Source organism: Dermacentor andersoni, chromosome 2 (assembly GCF_023375885.2).
Source record: "Dermacentor andersoni chromosome 2, qqDerAnde1_hic_scaffold, whole genome shotgun sequence".
Taxonomy (NCBI): domain Eukaryota; kingdom Metazoa; phylum Arthropoda; class Arachnida; order Ixodida; family Ixodidae; genus Dermacentor; species Dermacentor andersoni.
The window spans coordinates 193,311,161-193,327,279 of NC_092815.1; the positions used below are offsets into that span (position 1 = coordinate 193,311,161).

At 49.2% G+C, this 16,119-nt stretch overlaps 1 protein-coding gene across 1 annotated transcript; it reads left to right on the top strand.

Annotated features, from left to right (window-relative positions):
- The first annotated feature begins 1,390 nt into the window (after window positions 1-1,390).
- On the top strand, window positions 1,391-3,866 carry LOC126540781 (solute carrier family 22 member 13-like). Its single transcript, XM_050187626.2, has one exon. It carries the CDS (start codon window positions 1,545-1,547, stop codon window positions 3,270-3,272), a length of 1,728 nt encoding a protein of 575 aa, XP_050043583.1. The 5' UTR covers window positions 1,391-1,544; the 3' UTR covers window positions 3,273-3,866.
- Window positions 3,867-16,119: the final 12,253 nt, after the last annotated feature.

Consider the following 16,119-nt stretch of genomic DNA (forward strand, 5'->3'; position numbering starts at 1 on the left):
TGACGGCACAGCGCCCCTTAGGAAACACCCATAGACGGTGGCGCCACATTTCCCTCTAGGTGTTATAGTAAGAAACTCTATGTTCACCCTAACCCATAGGCCGGTATACGCGACTTCCACTCTAGCACTTTTTTTTTTATTCTACCTTGGGTCCTCTATTGGCACTATAGGTTTTGGCCACATGGATGCGTTTGACACTCTCTCTGATTTCCTACACGCAGCAATACTCCTACTTTTTTACTATCCCTATTCTGTTCTCTATGAGGAAACGTAGAGTGATCACGGCATTGTTCATTGCGAATGTCACGCAAGTCGGAAATCGCAAGCACGCAAGCGTCGGTGTCACGGGCATCATGGTCTGGACTGTAGACAGGGTGACGGGGGAGGCAATCAGCGTCTTTGTGTAAACGGCCAGATCTGCACAGAACAACAAATGTGTACTGTTTTAGCCGCAGCGCCCATCGACCGAGTCGTCCAGTCAGGTCGTTATGCACGAGAGCAAACACGGGACATAGTGATCAGTGATAACAGGACGGCCGAACAAGTAAGGGCAGAAGTTGGCTACTGCCCAGACCAACGCCAGGTCCTCACGTTCAGTAATGGCGAACTTCCGCTGTGTGGACTAGACAAGGCGGCTAGCGTATTGTTGTGCGTGGTGGTCCCTCTGGACAAAAGATGCACACCGGCGGGCGTGCAGCTATGGAATGCCATTCACGCTTCATCGTCTTTTGTCACTAAAGAGCTGGCGACGAAACCAGCGTCACCTGAAGCTAACTGTAGGCGTATGTGTCAAAGCCTACGCTGACGACTTCGTGGGGACAGCGTCGACCCCGGTTCCATATAAATTGCATCTTCGTTGCATCGAGGGCGGGCGGAAGGTTGATACCAGAGGTGGAGTCCGGCGAGGTGGTACGACACCGTGGGTGAGATTTGGAAGAGTGTGCGACAGTTCCAATTGACCGAGAATAAGGACATTGAATTCCCTCGACGAGTGAAAGGGGGAAATGAACTGCTCACCAACAGGAACTGCAATGTTGTGAGGGGTGCTCGGACATGCAAAGACTTTAGCACTACCATTTCGTGCTCCATTTTACCATCTTTAGCTCTTCTCCTATTTCCTGTGGTTATTTGGCATCTACAATTTTCCTGTAGCCATCCCATTTTCTTTAATCCCGTATGTGGGTATGTGCCATGTTTAGGGCTCACCATCATTTTAGTACTGGTAGATTCCCGATCTAATACTGTTCATTTAGTTGCGTCCTGCCTATAGTTCCTCTGTTATCCCTTCCCTTTCACTGAGATAATTGGGCAGCGAGCGATCGTATATTGCAAAGAAAATAAGTGCACGTTAATTAATCAGTCAGCCAAGATCAGATGACGCTTCCCCGTGCACGCTCCGTTGATACTTGTGCGCCACCTTTGTCAGGCAGCTGAAGAAGAAGAAGTGGAGATCTCGAGAGCGTATTGCCTTATTTCGATGTGAGAGAACAGGGATATTCTGCGAAACGCCGCAAGAAAACCAGGATACCGCAGCACACTAGGAGATGACCTTTCTCGTCACACCCATTGCGACGACGAAGGAATTGCTGATAAGCGAGTCCTTTGACTGTTACGACGCGTTCGGTCACGGCACCTTCCAGAAGCGGCTAATGCTCATCTGCGTTCTCGGCGCTTTTCTGGCGAACAGCCACGCCTTGGCGTTCCCGCTGATTTCGAGAGGAGTGGGCTACAGATGCAAGCAGCCGTTGCCGTACTCCAACGTTTCGGCAGCCGCCTCCGAAGAGTTAGCAGAGCAGCTGGGCCGATGCCTCGTCTACGAGGACCCAGCGGAACCCAACAACTCGCGGACGGTGGCGTGCCAAGAGTGGCAGTACGACGACGAGCAGGCGAGGACGACCGTCGTGAGTGCGTGGAACCTGGTGTGCCAAAGAAAGCTACTCGTCGCCGGCATGTCGGTGGTTCAAAATGCGGGTTCCGCAATGTTTGTCCTGGTGGCTGGATACGTGGCGGACAGAATCGGCCGAGCGCCCGTCCTCGTAGCTGCGGCTCTGGTGCTCATGGTCTCCGCGCCCGCCGGCTGCTTTTCCAGCGACTACACGACGCACGCGGTTCTCAAGTTCTTTAGCGCGGGAAGCTCTGTCTTGACCCTGATCTTCTCGGCCATCTCCCTCTTCGAAGTGACAACCCACGACAACAGACCACTGCACATAGCTGTCTGCAGCACGCTCGGTCTGTTGGCCTGCGACGCCTGGTACTTCTTCATGCTGCAGTGGAGCCTCAGGTGGGAGATTGAACTGGCCGTCTTCATCCTGCCGGCCACGATACTGCTGCCGGCCTACCTCACGGTCCACGAGTCCCCGCGCTGGCTGATTGCTAGGGGTCAGTACGAGAGAGCGGAAGGTGTCATACTGGCCGCGGCTGATGCGAATCACTTTCCCCTGCCGCGCGCCGCCTGCCTACTGGACAGGCTGAGGGCGGATATGAACCGCAGCGCGAATCGCAGGGCGACCATCGTCGAAGCGCTTCTCAGCGGCTTCTCCATCCGGCGGCGCGCCCTCATCATGTGTGGCTGCTTCTTTTCCAACACGTTCGCGTTGTACGTCGCCGTCTACACCAAGGAACAGCTGAGCATGCCTTGGCAGCCGTACAGCGCGTTCTTCTTTAACTTCACGGGTTACGCGATTATGCACCTGCTCATCAGGAAGTTCACCATGCTCACTGTCACCGTCACCCTGTTCGCGGTGCTCTGCATGGTCCAGTGCCTGCTGATCCTGAACGTCGCCGCCGGCGAATCGGTCGTCATCGTCGAGGCGCTGACCGAGGTGCTTGTTGCCTTCTACTACACCGGCACCGTCATCTGCTCCGTCTACGTCCTTGAACTCTTCCCGACGGGCTTGCGCGCCACTGCCATGGGCTGGACGTTCGCCTTCGGCCGCCTCGGAGGGGTTTGCGCCGTCCTCTCCCTTGTGCTTAAGAACATCGGCCGCGTGAAGTTGGCGCTCGTCGCGGCGGAATTCTTCCTGTTCGTGTCGCTGTTGATGCTGCGCAGTCTCCCGCCCGCCACCACGGTCGAGTGCACCAAGATGGCGTCCAGGCGCACGTCGGTACAGACCGTGCTCAACATCGAGCGCATGAAGAACACCCTCGAACATGGCCGGGCAGCTCTTTCTGCTGCCGCGAGCAGCAGAAAGGGCAAGAACAGCTCCGAGAGCACCAAGACGGCATCCACCTCGCGCAGCAGCCGCTCTCGCCGCGTGAAAGCCAAGAAATAAATGGCGCTATTACGCGCACTTCGAGTCGCAAGGACGATGAAGAGCTGCAGTTTCATCGGCACCGCTGCCGCAACTGCGGATTGTGTGTCTGCATGGCACCCGTCTACGAGCCATCTCCATGTATGGGATGGACTCAGACGACACCACATATACGATGTCGGCTTTCTTATGAGTCGGGCTAACCAGTTTCGTAGATTTTTTTTTTTTTTCGTATTAGTTGAGCGGACATGAGAGACGGACGGGACTATTTTGAAGAGTGTCTGAATATCATTTCGCGCTTGTGCATTCTTATATATGAATGGCGGACGGCTAACCGAAAATTAGCAAAAGTACTTTTCTCGGTGGCCTTTATTGAAGTTCACTATCTCTCTCGCTTCTCACGTTATTTACGTATCTCAGTCATTTACTCATCCTTTACTATTTCAATGCAGCAGTTAAATATATATTCCTCACTACTAAAAAAACTAAGCCGCTAGACGCCGTGCAAATTAACATGTGGTTCATTTACATATGTGATAAATCTGGAAGCGCAGGCCCCTTCGTAACACAAGGTCTTAAGTCCCTACATGTGATGAACGGATATAAAGAAACATGTACGCCGAAGCGAGTAACCGTAATCTGGAAATTCTAAATAAACGCTAGTTGTGAGACTGCGCTCCTCTATGCCACCGATTTGTGTCTTCTATTCCGTCAATTTGTAGATTTGCATGGCTAAGTCACACGCGCTTTCCCATCTGTGCATTCCTTCGAACACCGAGATGCTTCTAGGGCTATGAAATATCTTTACTGAGACTACTGCGACGTGAATGTCGTTGAAAAGCTTTAAGCTTTTTGATAATTTATTCGGCAGTTCTATGCTTCGGCGTTGCGTGTAGAATCGAATTGGAAATTAAATGATTTCTGGGGCTTCACTTGCCGAAACCACGATTTGAATATGAGGTAACGCCGTAGTGGAGTACTCCAGATTATTTACCACCCCAATGCACAGCACACGGACGTTTGTGCATTTCGCCTCTATCAAAATTTTGATCTCGCGACCTCGAGCTTAGCAGCGCAGCACCATAGTCGCTAAGCCAACGCGGTGGGTCCAATTGGAAATTGAACACAGCCCGAGTGGAACCATATGGAAACGGTGGAACGATCGACACCTGTAGCGCTACATATATACCTCAAAGTGGAATCGGAGGAAGGTTGGCGTTTGGCAGCACCAAACTTTCATAAAAGCGACAAGCCGCCCAAATTTAGAGGGGCGCGTTATCAGCTTGCCTGAGCTGACCCGCTGAAATATTTGCCAAACACATCAACTGCAGTCACTGCAGTCTCCGTAATGGCACTTCATGGGTTTCGCCGAGTTTCGAACGTCACAGGCCTTAGCCAAGAGTCATTGTGTACACTGCATGCAAGTAAAGGACCAGCAGTTGTTCTATCTAATGGTGTCACTAATAATCACCTCAGCTTGTCTGTATGTAGCAATGCTTATATTGAAATTAAACGAATTTAATGGGGTCGTAATTTGGAATTCCGTTCTGAATGACCTGATAAAACGAAATACTTTTTTTTTTTACCGACGCCAAAGTAGCTTTTTGCGATTAGCATTCTTTGGGAACTTCACGCACTTTTAGGCGAGTGTATGCGTCTGCCTAACTTTCGTCGGACCTAACCGACAGAAACCGTTTTCCCGCGAACTTAGACCACTGGTCCATAGTCTAATGGTTAGGATATCAGGCTGCTGTGCTGAGGGAGCACGTTTCGAAACGAACCGTTGGATGAACTTGCGTCCATGGATATATGTGCCACTGGAATCTGGATACGTAGCGCTATTCAATGAACCTCTGTGACGCCAACTTGTGTCAGTGGGTACGTGCCACAGAATATGCGCAATTCTTTAATGGTCAAAATACTAGAAAAAAGTTCTCTCCGGCACAGGACGGACTCGAACCCGCATCTTATGTGTCCAGACAATCTTGCCAGTACTTGTACTCAAGCACCAGGCGCGGACTTCGCGGCGCGTCAACGGGGAATCAAAGGTGATACGGATAAGACGACCTCGTACAGGCCAGTTACGGTAACGTTGGTAATGGCAATGCAAGCCATAAAATCATAACTGTCCAACTGGGTTAAAAAGTGGTGTGCTGGGGGAACTACATAATGGGTTCATACCAGGCAGAGGCTTAGAGGATCATGCGTTTGTACTAACTCAATGCATTTCAGATGAGATTTCAGATAAGGATAAGCACTCTTAGGATAAGAATGGATAGCACTTCTAGATATTAAGTGAACCTATGACAACGTAGACAGAGAATTATTATTGGGTATTATAAAGTACGAAGGCATCGATGGCGATTTCGTGGAGTTGCTGAGATATATATACAGACAACCGAGTACGAATTGTATGGGAAAGTCGAAAATGTAATGAAGTGATGAAAATTCACCAAGGACTGAAGCAAAGATGTTCTCTGTCTCCACTGCTGTTCCCGCTTTATGTTAGGGACATATAAAGATGACTGGGAAACAGTGCATTAGGGTTTCATTTATCTTACACGCATAATGGAGAAATGGTGCAACAGGAGATCCCCGGACTGATGTATGCGGACGACATAGCGCTACTAGCGGACAAGAGAGAGAGAAGAAACTTTATTAATGAATGGTCCGGCAGTTTTGTTGTGGCCTCAAGTGGCGGCTCGAAGTCCTTGGACTCGGGCGGCATCTTCGCCTTGCCGGACGGCCCAGAGCTGGTCTGCCAACTCTGAACTTTTGAGAGCGGCCTCCTAGCGGCGGCGACTCCGGTGGAGAAGGTATAGAGTTAGTAGAACAACTCTAGAGGAAAAGCTGGGCCGGAAAAGTGGGAACCTCTAGGGCGCCGCCCTGTTGCTACTGGTCAATGTGGCCAGCGCAATTACTATTGAAAGAAGTGAAAACAAGTATAGGTCACCTTATGGTTTGTCATCTAAAAACGCATACCTGATGGCTTTATGGAGGTGGTGCATTAATATTAAGTTTACAGAAAGCGATCGCTAAGTCCGTGACTTATGCAAATCACGATGTACGCATTCATGCAATAAGGGATGACGCGAATTTCGGTTTCGAATCTGTTTTTTTGGACGCGTAGTAGTTTCGTACAGTTTAGGTTTGACATGCGATCGCGCGTCGACATCGGACCCTATGGCACACTCGTGCCTTATATGCCACCGAAGCCCCGAAATGCTCTGGCATATACCTTCACATGTAAGTAAACGAATGTATCTCCTTGTTGATAATATCACGCGCGTAGGCAGCTCTTGTGGTGCATCACAATCGTTTGAGAAGCGTCACAGTAGAGCATTTTTCTACATGCGGAGCGGTGTTTTTATTTGCAGGTTTCCCTTCAGTAGGAAATTGCTGGACAGGCGGACCAGCGCACCGGAATTGTACTGGCGAAGCCACAAGCAACTCAAAGAATCTGTTTAATTGTTGCACTTTGAACAATCATGCTTCTACAAAGGCCACAGCAGAAAAACAGCCTGATGCCGAGTATTTCTGTGCCACGAAGTAATCAAGAAGCGAGTGCCTAATGCGGACGAAATCGAGTGCATCGAGACTTAGAACGATAGAAAGCTGAGCTAGTTGGTAAGGATTCATTATGCAAAACAGAGGTGAGGCGTGCAGACAGGACACAAGAGTAGAGAAGTGGGCGGGGCTCGTGTTGTTTGCTTGTAAATACTCTACTCTTGTGTCCTGTCTGCATGCCTCACCTCCGTTTTGCATAACGAGTGCATCAACCCACATATTAATAGCGTAGGCGTTTTATTAACTGCGCAATATTTTCAACACTTCCTTGCATGCCATTTCATGTGGAATAGCTTTTCTGGTCACAAATTTGTGCAGCGAATCTATTTTCATGATCGACTCCGGGCCTGTGGGACCGTTCACTTGCACTTGATGCTGAGTCTTTTACATGTATCCATAAACTGCAGATATGCACATCAGAACCCTGCGAGCATTTTCAAAATTCAATTATTTTAGACAACAGGCACATATGCAATACTGACATAATCTCAAATACCACTAAGCAGCTGGGACACATTTTTGTTGACCATACTCGCAGGTAAAATAAGTAGATCATGTGGACAACTCCAGCTCATTTTCCTTAAATCAGTGTGTACAAGGGGTATGCAAAAATAATTTTTTTCTCGCGCACCGATTATTGTGCTGCATAAGCTTTAGAACCCACCACGTTAGTGTAACGTATCTTGTACATCACACTAATATGTGCTTTAATTTACCAAGTGAGATGAGTTACTTTTATGGCTCATTCAGTCATATCACACTGCAAGCTGCATTCATAATCTTCAATTGGATTTTGCAAATGCTTAATGAAGCATGTTTCCCTTTTATGCAGATATGCAATGGCAAGCCCTTCCGTGTGTTCCAAAGGTAAAATTTAGGCTCTAAATTAAAGAAGACATTTCTAGTCAGAAACAAGCAAGTGAATGCAGAGTATCAGAAGCCCAAGGTACAGAAATTATGAGAAGTGTCGAATGATTTTAAGGAAGAAGTCGTATTTGAAAATGCAAGACTTTTTAGTTGAGGTCAAGCAAGTCAATATAGGTAGAATACTCTGCAAAATTATGCGAGTGAGGGGATGTCAAACAATGGGTCAGGAAATTCGTTGCTTTTCTGCAAAACGAAAGCTGATTGCCATTACATAAGTCACTTTAGCATCATGAGACGGCTGCTTGATAAATTCAGAAAGAAACTAAACAAGCCACGCAAGAATAAAAAGAACAATTTAATGATCCTCTCTCCACACTGGGATAAATAAAAACAAACATATCACATCTAATGTGGACATATCAGACGCCTTGTGAAACATTAAAGGAAAAATTCAGTTTCGAGCTATGGCACTTGCCGCATAGATGTGGGGGGCCTTGCACTAATAGTGATAGTTACCACTGCATTTAGAAATTGAAAGCATTATTGCAGACAAGGATGGTTCTTTATATTTTTGGCTACCACTTTAAATGTCTCCACCAAGTATTGCAATGCTGCACGCAGCCATACTAAGGATCTCGCAGCAACACCTGCAGGTAAAAAGCAGAAGCAGTCAAAGTGCTGGTGTGTACTGGACACTATGTTTGAAAACTTTTAGGCAAGAAGAGTGCAAGAAGCAGATATAACTGCATTTATTTCCATAATTCCCCATTTGAATGGCCTTTTCTTTTTGCTTAGACATTGCCTGCGCCTAGCCACAGCAGCTCCCTCATACAGACTCCGCAAGCCAAGAGGACGCGTGGAGGCAAATGCAGGTAAAAGGCAAGAAGCAATAGCACTGGTATCGACATTCATCTAATTTCTTTCTTTTTCTTTCGTTTAGGCAGCCAGCACACCTCGAACAGCCACCATGACTGCGGGTGTGTCACCCTAGTCGCCAAGGAAACATTTGAGGGAAAGCGACAGGCACTGTGAACAGTGTAAGAGTTGGCAGTCGTAGCTGTAGGAAGGAGCTTGACTCTTCGTCGGGACTTAGGAGAGCAGGATTTATTTACATGTTATTTACAGTCCTCTGTTGGCACAGTACCTCGTCGCTCTCACTCTCGCCTTTAGCCGCCTCTGTTGCCCCTAAGGCATCGTTAGCTGCTAGCACTTCGAGTTCACCTGTGAACGTGCTGCTACTCTCACAGGTACTACTACTACTGTCGGCTTTCGACTGAAATCTGCTGTCTACTTCTTCCCACTTTCGCTGCGTCCAGCCTACAGATTTCTCCAGCTGCTGTTGACTTTGCTTGATGAACTGCTCAAAACCTTCAATCGCTTTGTTCAGTGCATCAATCTACTGCCTCGTTACTTCTGTTAGGCCTTCTTCCTGAGAAATTCTTTTCAGTTCCTGCCTAGCTTTTTCCTGTTCTTGCTTAAATTCTTCCTGCTCTTGCCTAATTGCTTCCTGTTCCCGTTTTTTGTTTAGAATTCGTTTACTCATTTGTTCTATGAATTTCGAATCATCGTTACTTTCTAGAATTGTCTTACGAATTTCTGCTTCCGTCAAGTCCTCCTCTACGTCTACTTCGATCTCCTCACACAACCACAACAGGTCAGCTCCCGTCAAACACATTAGGACCATGGTCGCTACTTTAAGTTTTGGCTCTGCTGTCACACAATACTTGTTGCGATACCCACGCAAATCAGAATACAAGTAAAAGATCCCAGCGAATCAAATCCAAAAACAGAGAAATTGAAGCCTGGTAAATCTTACAGCCAAAACCAAACGCTTACCCACTGAAGCAGCACCATATCACCAGTCCTTCTCCGCCGTACCCAGTCAGTTGCAAGAGGTGGTCAATCTCAAGTCGCCTCCAACTTGATCAGGATACCGGTCGGTCACCACGTGCCAACGTCCGTCAGCTGCCGTTGCTGTCTCCGAGTCGTAGGCCGATTTAGGAGCCGTAAGCCGATTTAGGAGCCGTAGGTCGATCCCACCGCTGTCAACCATATTGTAGGAGTCGTCGGACGATCCCACCGCTGCCACCAGTTGTCGGATTTGGAGCGGTCGTAGTCGTCGGGAGGACCTTGGAGCGACAAGACTAGGCGAGCAGGAATTATTTACATATTAACATTTTGAACATGAGATACATCGACAGTCTAGCGTGACTCCCAAATGGTGCACGCAAGACGACGCATACAGCAAACAGCTTACGAGCACACAGCTCACGAGTACATTTCGAGCACGACGACGAGCACGCAGCTCACGACGACGACCACCCCCAGCAGCCGACAATCGCTGCTTATAAGCTCTCTGCTCGACGTCATAGTTTGTGTCATTCAAGATGACCCGCCCTTTTGGAGGATGAGGGCTTACATACACGTGCCGCACACACACACACAGGTGTAAAGGTCCGGAGCCGACGTCAGAGGGGCTTCGTAGAACTCCTTCACTCGCAACGGCGACGAGGCTAGAGCGTAACGGTGGCGGTTTCAGCACAAAGCCTGCTTCGTCGAACTCCTTCACTCTCAACAGCGACGAGGCTAGATGTTGGCGGTTTCAGCACAAAGCCTGCTTCGTCGAACTCCTTCACTCGCAACGGCGACGAGGCTAGAGGTTGGCGGCGGCGTTCCAAGATGAGGTTACCACCGCTGGCGTAACTGGCTGCCAAACTTGCACTGCAGCTGGCCGTTCTTAACAACAGCCACTTCTCCATGTAAACGATACTCTTTCTCTCGGATGACTCCTACGCCTCACCACGCCCGCACACTTGTGCACGAAGATGCCGCGGAGGCACGTGCTGGTCAGAGGCAAGAAGCAGTGACACTGGTGTCGACATTCACCCATTTCTTTTTCTTACACTGAGGCAGCCAGCACACCTCGAACAGCCACCTTGACTGCGGGTGTGTCAGTTGATTGCTGTTGTACATATGCTCATAATAAACTTCAGTGAACTTGAACTTGATAATAAACTTGAAGGCAAATGGGACATTGATGCATTGTTTTTTGAACATTTATTGTACACATACAATATATGTTATACTTAGCAGTGCTACAGAGCGCATTTTGAAGCTTCCCCCTATATTTTGCACCTTTAATTACGTATGTGCTGTGTGGCCCTCAATGCAGTTCATGTTGTAGCAGCTGCTTTGTCTGTGTATCGCACATTGGCTTAAGCTCGTGATATCCACATACTTTTCTCACATATACAAAATAAAGTTTTATGTAGTCCTCAGTGTTACAACAAAAAATGAAAGTAAACAATCCGATCGTGGAATTGTGTTTATTACAGTGATTCCTATGACAGTTACTGACAAGTTGACAACTTGAACTGGTCAATCCGTCCATAGCCTCCTCTATTTTTCAAAAATAAAGGAGGCTATGATCCGTCATGGCAAGGAATTGTACGTATACATGAAAAAGGGGGTATGTGTGTGTGTTTGTAGTGGGGGGTATAGGATTAGGGCGGTACGAAAAAATGTACGAACACCGTCCTCTAGACCCATTCCGTTAAGGTACCGTAACAAAGCGTATTATGCATTAAGTTCATACAACTAACTCTGATATTACTACACACGCCAGGCGACGCGAGCTACATTTGCGATGACGCATTCGCGACTGCACGGGATGCCCTCCATATTATTCTCGCTAATCATGCTCACTGCACCGAGGCAAAAGAAAGGTCATGGGCGCAGGTGCCTTTAAAGTATCTCGACCTTGCGATGCACTGCTGCGCGTGCCAGGGGAGCTGTCCGTGCGAACACTCCCTGGCACACACCTGCCTCGGCGGCCCCAACATACGTACCGTTCTGCTTCGAGCGTTGATCCCCCCTCTGTCCCTTGGGTGCCCTGGAGGGCAAAGTTCTGACTGGTGTTGCAGAAGTCACGGGATGCGGTAGTGCTGAACTTGGCGTCACAAGTTGGCGGCCGGACGTAATTAAATTTATTCAGTCGTGTTTTTTACTAGTTGTAGCAACGTGTCATTATTTCTAATTATTGGCGGTGCCTCCTGGACGCCAAAGCGGCAACGGGGACATCAAAGCTAGAATCCGGACTGGTCCGTGAGTTGGGGTTCGCCGAGGCCTGCACGTGCCAGGGGTGCATAAGATCTGCCAATTTTTTATGCGAACACCCCGTGGCACACTTCAGCATCCGCGGTCCCAACCCACGGGCCGCCCTGCTTCTACGTTTGATTCCCCCACGACCACTTGGGTGCCCTGGAGACCCTGCGGAAGCCTCCTTTGTTATAATCTCAGTTGCTCTCCTGAGGCCTCCATTTGCTGTTCACATGTGCCCTCCTGGGCGCCTGTAAAAATCCAATCTATCGTCGCAACGAAAAAAGCGGCCCACGACTTATACAACACCAGTCAGAACCTTGCCGCCCTGGAGTTCCTGCGCCGCCTGCTTTATTATTATCTCAGGTGCTTTCCTAAGACTTCCGTTTGTCGGTTACATGTGCCCTACAGCTGGATCAGTACTTACAATAATAAAAAAAACGATCTATCTTCGCGACGATAGATCGCGAAAGCGGCTTTTGCAACATACCGCGCCCGTGCGAAGAGAATTACGGAACGCCAGCGAGGAATCTGACCACAGCTTCGAGCTCGCAACCTCGTCGAGTGACACTCCTGCAACAGGCGTGACCGCTGAAAACCGCATACCGCCGGAAACTTCAATAGGATTATCCCTCGGTTGCATAACTGCCACCTGTACGGCCAACATGGACCACACTCACACCGTCCCGCAACATAGAATAAAGAACCAACTTATAAAGCCCAAACACACGGCTGCAGGCACATATCACGACACTACAAGCGAGACGCCATGCTGCTACGCTGCTACGGTTGCCGGATTAAAACTGACTACTGTCACCAAGTCTAGCAAGCGTCTCAGGAGCTGGCAACCTCGGCGCGTAGCAACATGGCGGCGCTTTTGCGGTTACCGATTTCAATGCATGGGCCCTATGGGTAGCTTATCCTCTAGAGTCAGTATAGTAACTCTATGGAAGAAGGTCCCCGGAGGCCCCCGCAGCCGGGGCGGCGTTGGCAAGAAGCGAGCTCGATGCTTCCCGTACTGTGGCAACGGCCGCGATTACGGACGCGTCGCGAACGGAGGTGGTCTCATTACCGTGGTTGCCGGCACATTCCCAGAGCATGTGTCGCAGCGTTGCTCTCTGTCCGCAAGCTTTACAGGTATCTGTTGGATATAAGCCCGGGTAGCAATGATGTAGGACGGCGGGGCTAGGGTAGGTGTGTGTCTGGAGCAAGCGTAAAGTTACGGCCTCATTCCTGTTTAATTTATCGTGTGGTGGCGGGAATGTGCGTCTTTGAAGTCTGTAGTGTTGGGTGAGGTCTCTGAACGTGGTCAGGCAATCGCCCCACGCCCATTGTGATTCTTGTTGCTGCATTTCTGTTGTAGTGTCCCGATCCGGCAGATCCCATGCCCCGCTCTCGGGGGCGGGGGCGCCGGCCACATAATCTGCGGCGGCTCGGCGTGTGAGACCTCGAGCCGTGGCGTGGGCCGCCTCCTTGCTCGCCAGCGGGACATCGGTGTCTGCCGGGGTCCAGAGGAGGAAAACCGTAGAATTTTGGGGTTGCGAGGTTGATCAGCGAGTCGCTGATCACGATCGCAGCGCTCGGCACCGCGGCCAGTGCTAGAGCTAATGGGGCTTCTTCGGCCGCCTCTGCGTGTCCCGTGGCCACCGTGGCGCTCGCGAGGCACTTACCCGTGCGGTCTACAACCGCGATCGCGTGTGCGCTTCTCTCTCCTCCATATCGCGCAACGTCTACGTACACCGCCTCGTTGCTGTTGCCAAACTTCTTCTGAAAGTCTCTTGCTGGTTTGTTGCGTCGCGCGGCGTGGTGCGTCGGGTGCATGTTTTTGGGAAGCGGCGGGATGATCAGGTGGTCGCGGACCGAGGCCGGAAGCGCCATCTTTTCTCCACGCTGAGTGTGGTACGCGATGCCGAGTGACTCGAGGATGCATCGACCTATCTTTGAATTAGATAATCGTTCGTATTGCGCAATGTCGTGCGCCTCGATTAACTCGTCAAGTGAGCTGTGAAGTCCGAGCTCTAGAAAATTGTCGGTGCTCGCGTTGAGTGGAACGCCGACCGCCCTCTTGAAAGTCTTTCGTATCATGCAATCGACCTTGTTTTTTTCGCCCCCTATCCACTTCAGGTAGGGGGCAACATACGTTATGCGACTTATCGCGTACGCCTGCACGAGACGGATCGCGCAGTCTTCACGCATACCATTGCGTCTATTCGTGATGCGACGCAAGAGTCGGATCGTGTCATCTATACCGAACGACGAAGTCTTCGCACCGTCTCTCAGTTATGGTCATTTGCCTTCAGGTGTAACCCCAGGATTCTGATTTTGTCTACGTGTGGTAAGGGAGTACCATCTGCCAATACGTATTTTTGAGTATTCACGTTCTTCGTCGCACAGGGTTTTACGACCTCTCCTTGTGGGTTTGTAGATTAAGAGTTCGGACTTGGTAGCCGAGCACTCGAGGCCCGTTCCACGCAAGTAATCCTGGACCGCATCGACTCCTGCCTGTAGCGTTCGCTCGACGTGACCGTCACATCTTCCACCGGGAATCCAGTATAGACTGTGATGTAATCCTTCTACTTCTGTTAATTTCTCGGGTAGACCGAGTAGAACTAAATTAAAGAGTAATTGTGATATGACGGATCCTTGCGGCGTGCCGGACGGACCCGTCCCAAATTCCGGCGATTCCTCGTCGCCAACGACGATGCATGCGCGCCTGCACGCGAGGAAATTTCTAACGTAATTATACCTTCTTTGGCCTAGTCCTAATGTTCTAATTGTTTTTAAGATTGATTCGTGTTTAACATTGTCAAAGGCCTTTTTAATATCTAGGTCGAGAATTGCCTTAGTGGAGCTGGTAGTGTCATCTACGATCTGGTGTTTAAGCTGAAGCAATACGTCCTGTGCGGAGAGGTTGCGGCGGAATCCTAGCATGGTGTGCGGGAACGCGTCACGGTCTTCGAGAAAGTCGGTCACGCGGGTGAGAACTGCGTGTTCCATGACTTTGCCGACGGAAGACGTAAGCGAAATCGGTCTTAGATTATCGAGCGTAACTTGCTTGCCGTGTTTTGGAATCATGATAACGCGGGCCCGTTTCCACGCTTCGGGAAAGGAGCCCCCTCGCCAGCACTCGTTGACGTAGGTCGCGAGGCGGGAGATTGACTCGTTGTCTAGGTTACGGACAGTCTTGTTGGTAACCCGGTCCGGGCCGGGCGCCGATCGGGTGTTTAGTTCGAACAGGACTGTCCGAATTTCTGCTTCGCTAAATTCCGCGTCCAGTTTCTCGTTTGCGACGCCGTCGTATTCGGCATGTTGATGCTTTCGGCCTTCTTAAAATAATGGTCCCGTATTGCGTTGAGCAAGTTATCGCCTTTGTAATCTCTTACTAGTCTACGAGTCTTGTGGACAATGAAAGAAACTAGCGGACAATGCAAAAAAATTTACGGACACTTGCGAATATCTGTGGCAACGCAGCGACAAATTAGGCCTTAAGTTTAACACACAGAAATCAGGAATTGTGATCATTAATGAAGAGACGAGTAATTATCTGGTGTCAATTTAACAGGAATTCATACCCATAGCCAAGTAATATATATACCTCGGCGTATATACAAACGAAGGAACGACTTACTCAAGCACCCACCAAGATAATCTGAAAATGAAGGGGAAGCGGAATGCAGCAATAATAAAATATAGACCATCTTGGGGTCACAATGAATGTGAGATGATCCGTGGAAAGGAGTAACGATGTCAGAGCGAACGTTCGCAAATGCCATTGTATGCTTAAAATCGGATATCTTGTCGCGGTTGGAAATCAAGCAAAGATCGGCATGCTGGTTGGCTTTGGAAGCCCACGGTAAAACCACAAATGAGGCAGTGCAGCGTGACATCAGTTCGGCTTCTCTTGAAGTCAGAGAAGCGCAGAGCAAGATCAGTTTCGAATAAGGACTCGGAAACATGGATCAAAATAAATGGGTGACTAAACTGCACAAGTATCTGCACCTGAAAATCGTGTACACAGAATGGAGGAAGAAGTCAAGAAAGTTGCCACTCATGTACAGGGTACTTGAAAGTGTAAATAGATAAGCAGGAGTGACAAGAAAAACGTGAGAGAAACAGAGACTGTGAATTGGATACAAAGAATGGTAAGGAAAAGGACCATGGACATTTACAAGAATGAGAAGAAAATAATTATAGAAGGAAAAATCTGTACGCTAACAAAGAGGGCTGTGCCTTGCTATTTGAGGCTCGAGATGGTTGCCTAAAGACAGAAACATGGAGTAAATATTCGCAACAGTATGCTGCAACGAAACTCCGGAGTACACTCAGCACATCCTAA

Excerpts from the sequence above, each read along its gene's own strand:
- LOC126540781 (XM_050187626.2), top strand. The coding sequence starts at position 1,545 with ATGACCTTTCTCGTCACACCCATTGCGACGACGAAGGAATTGCTGATA.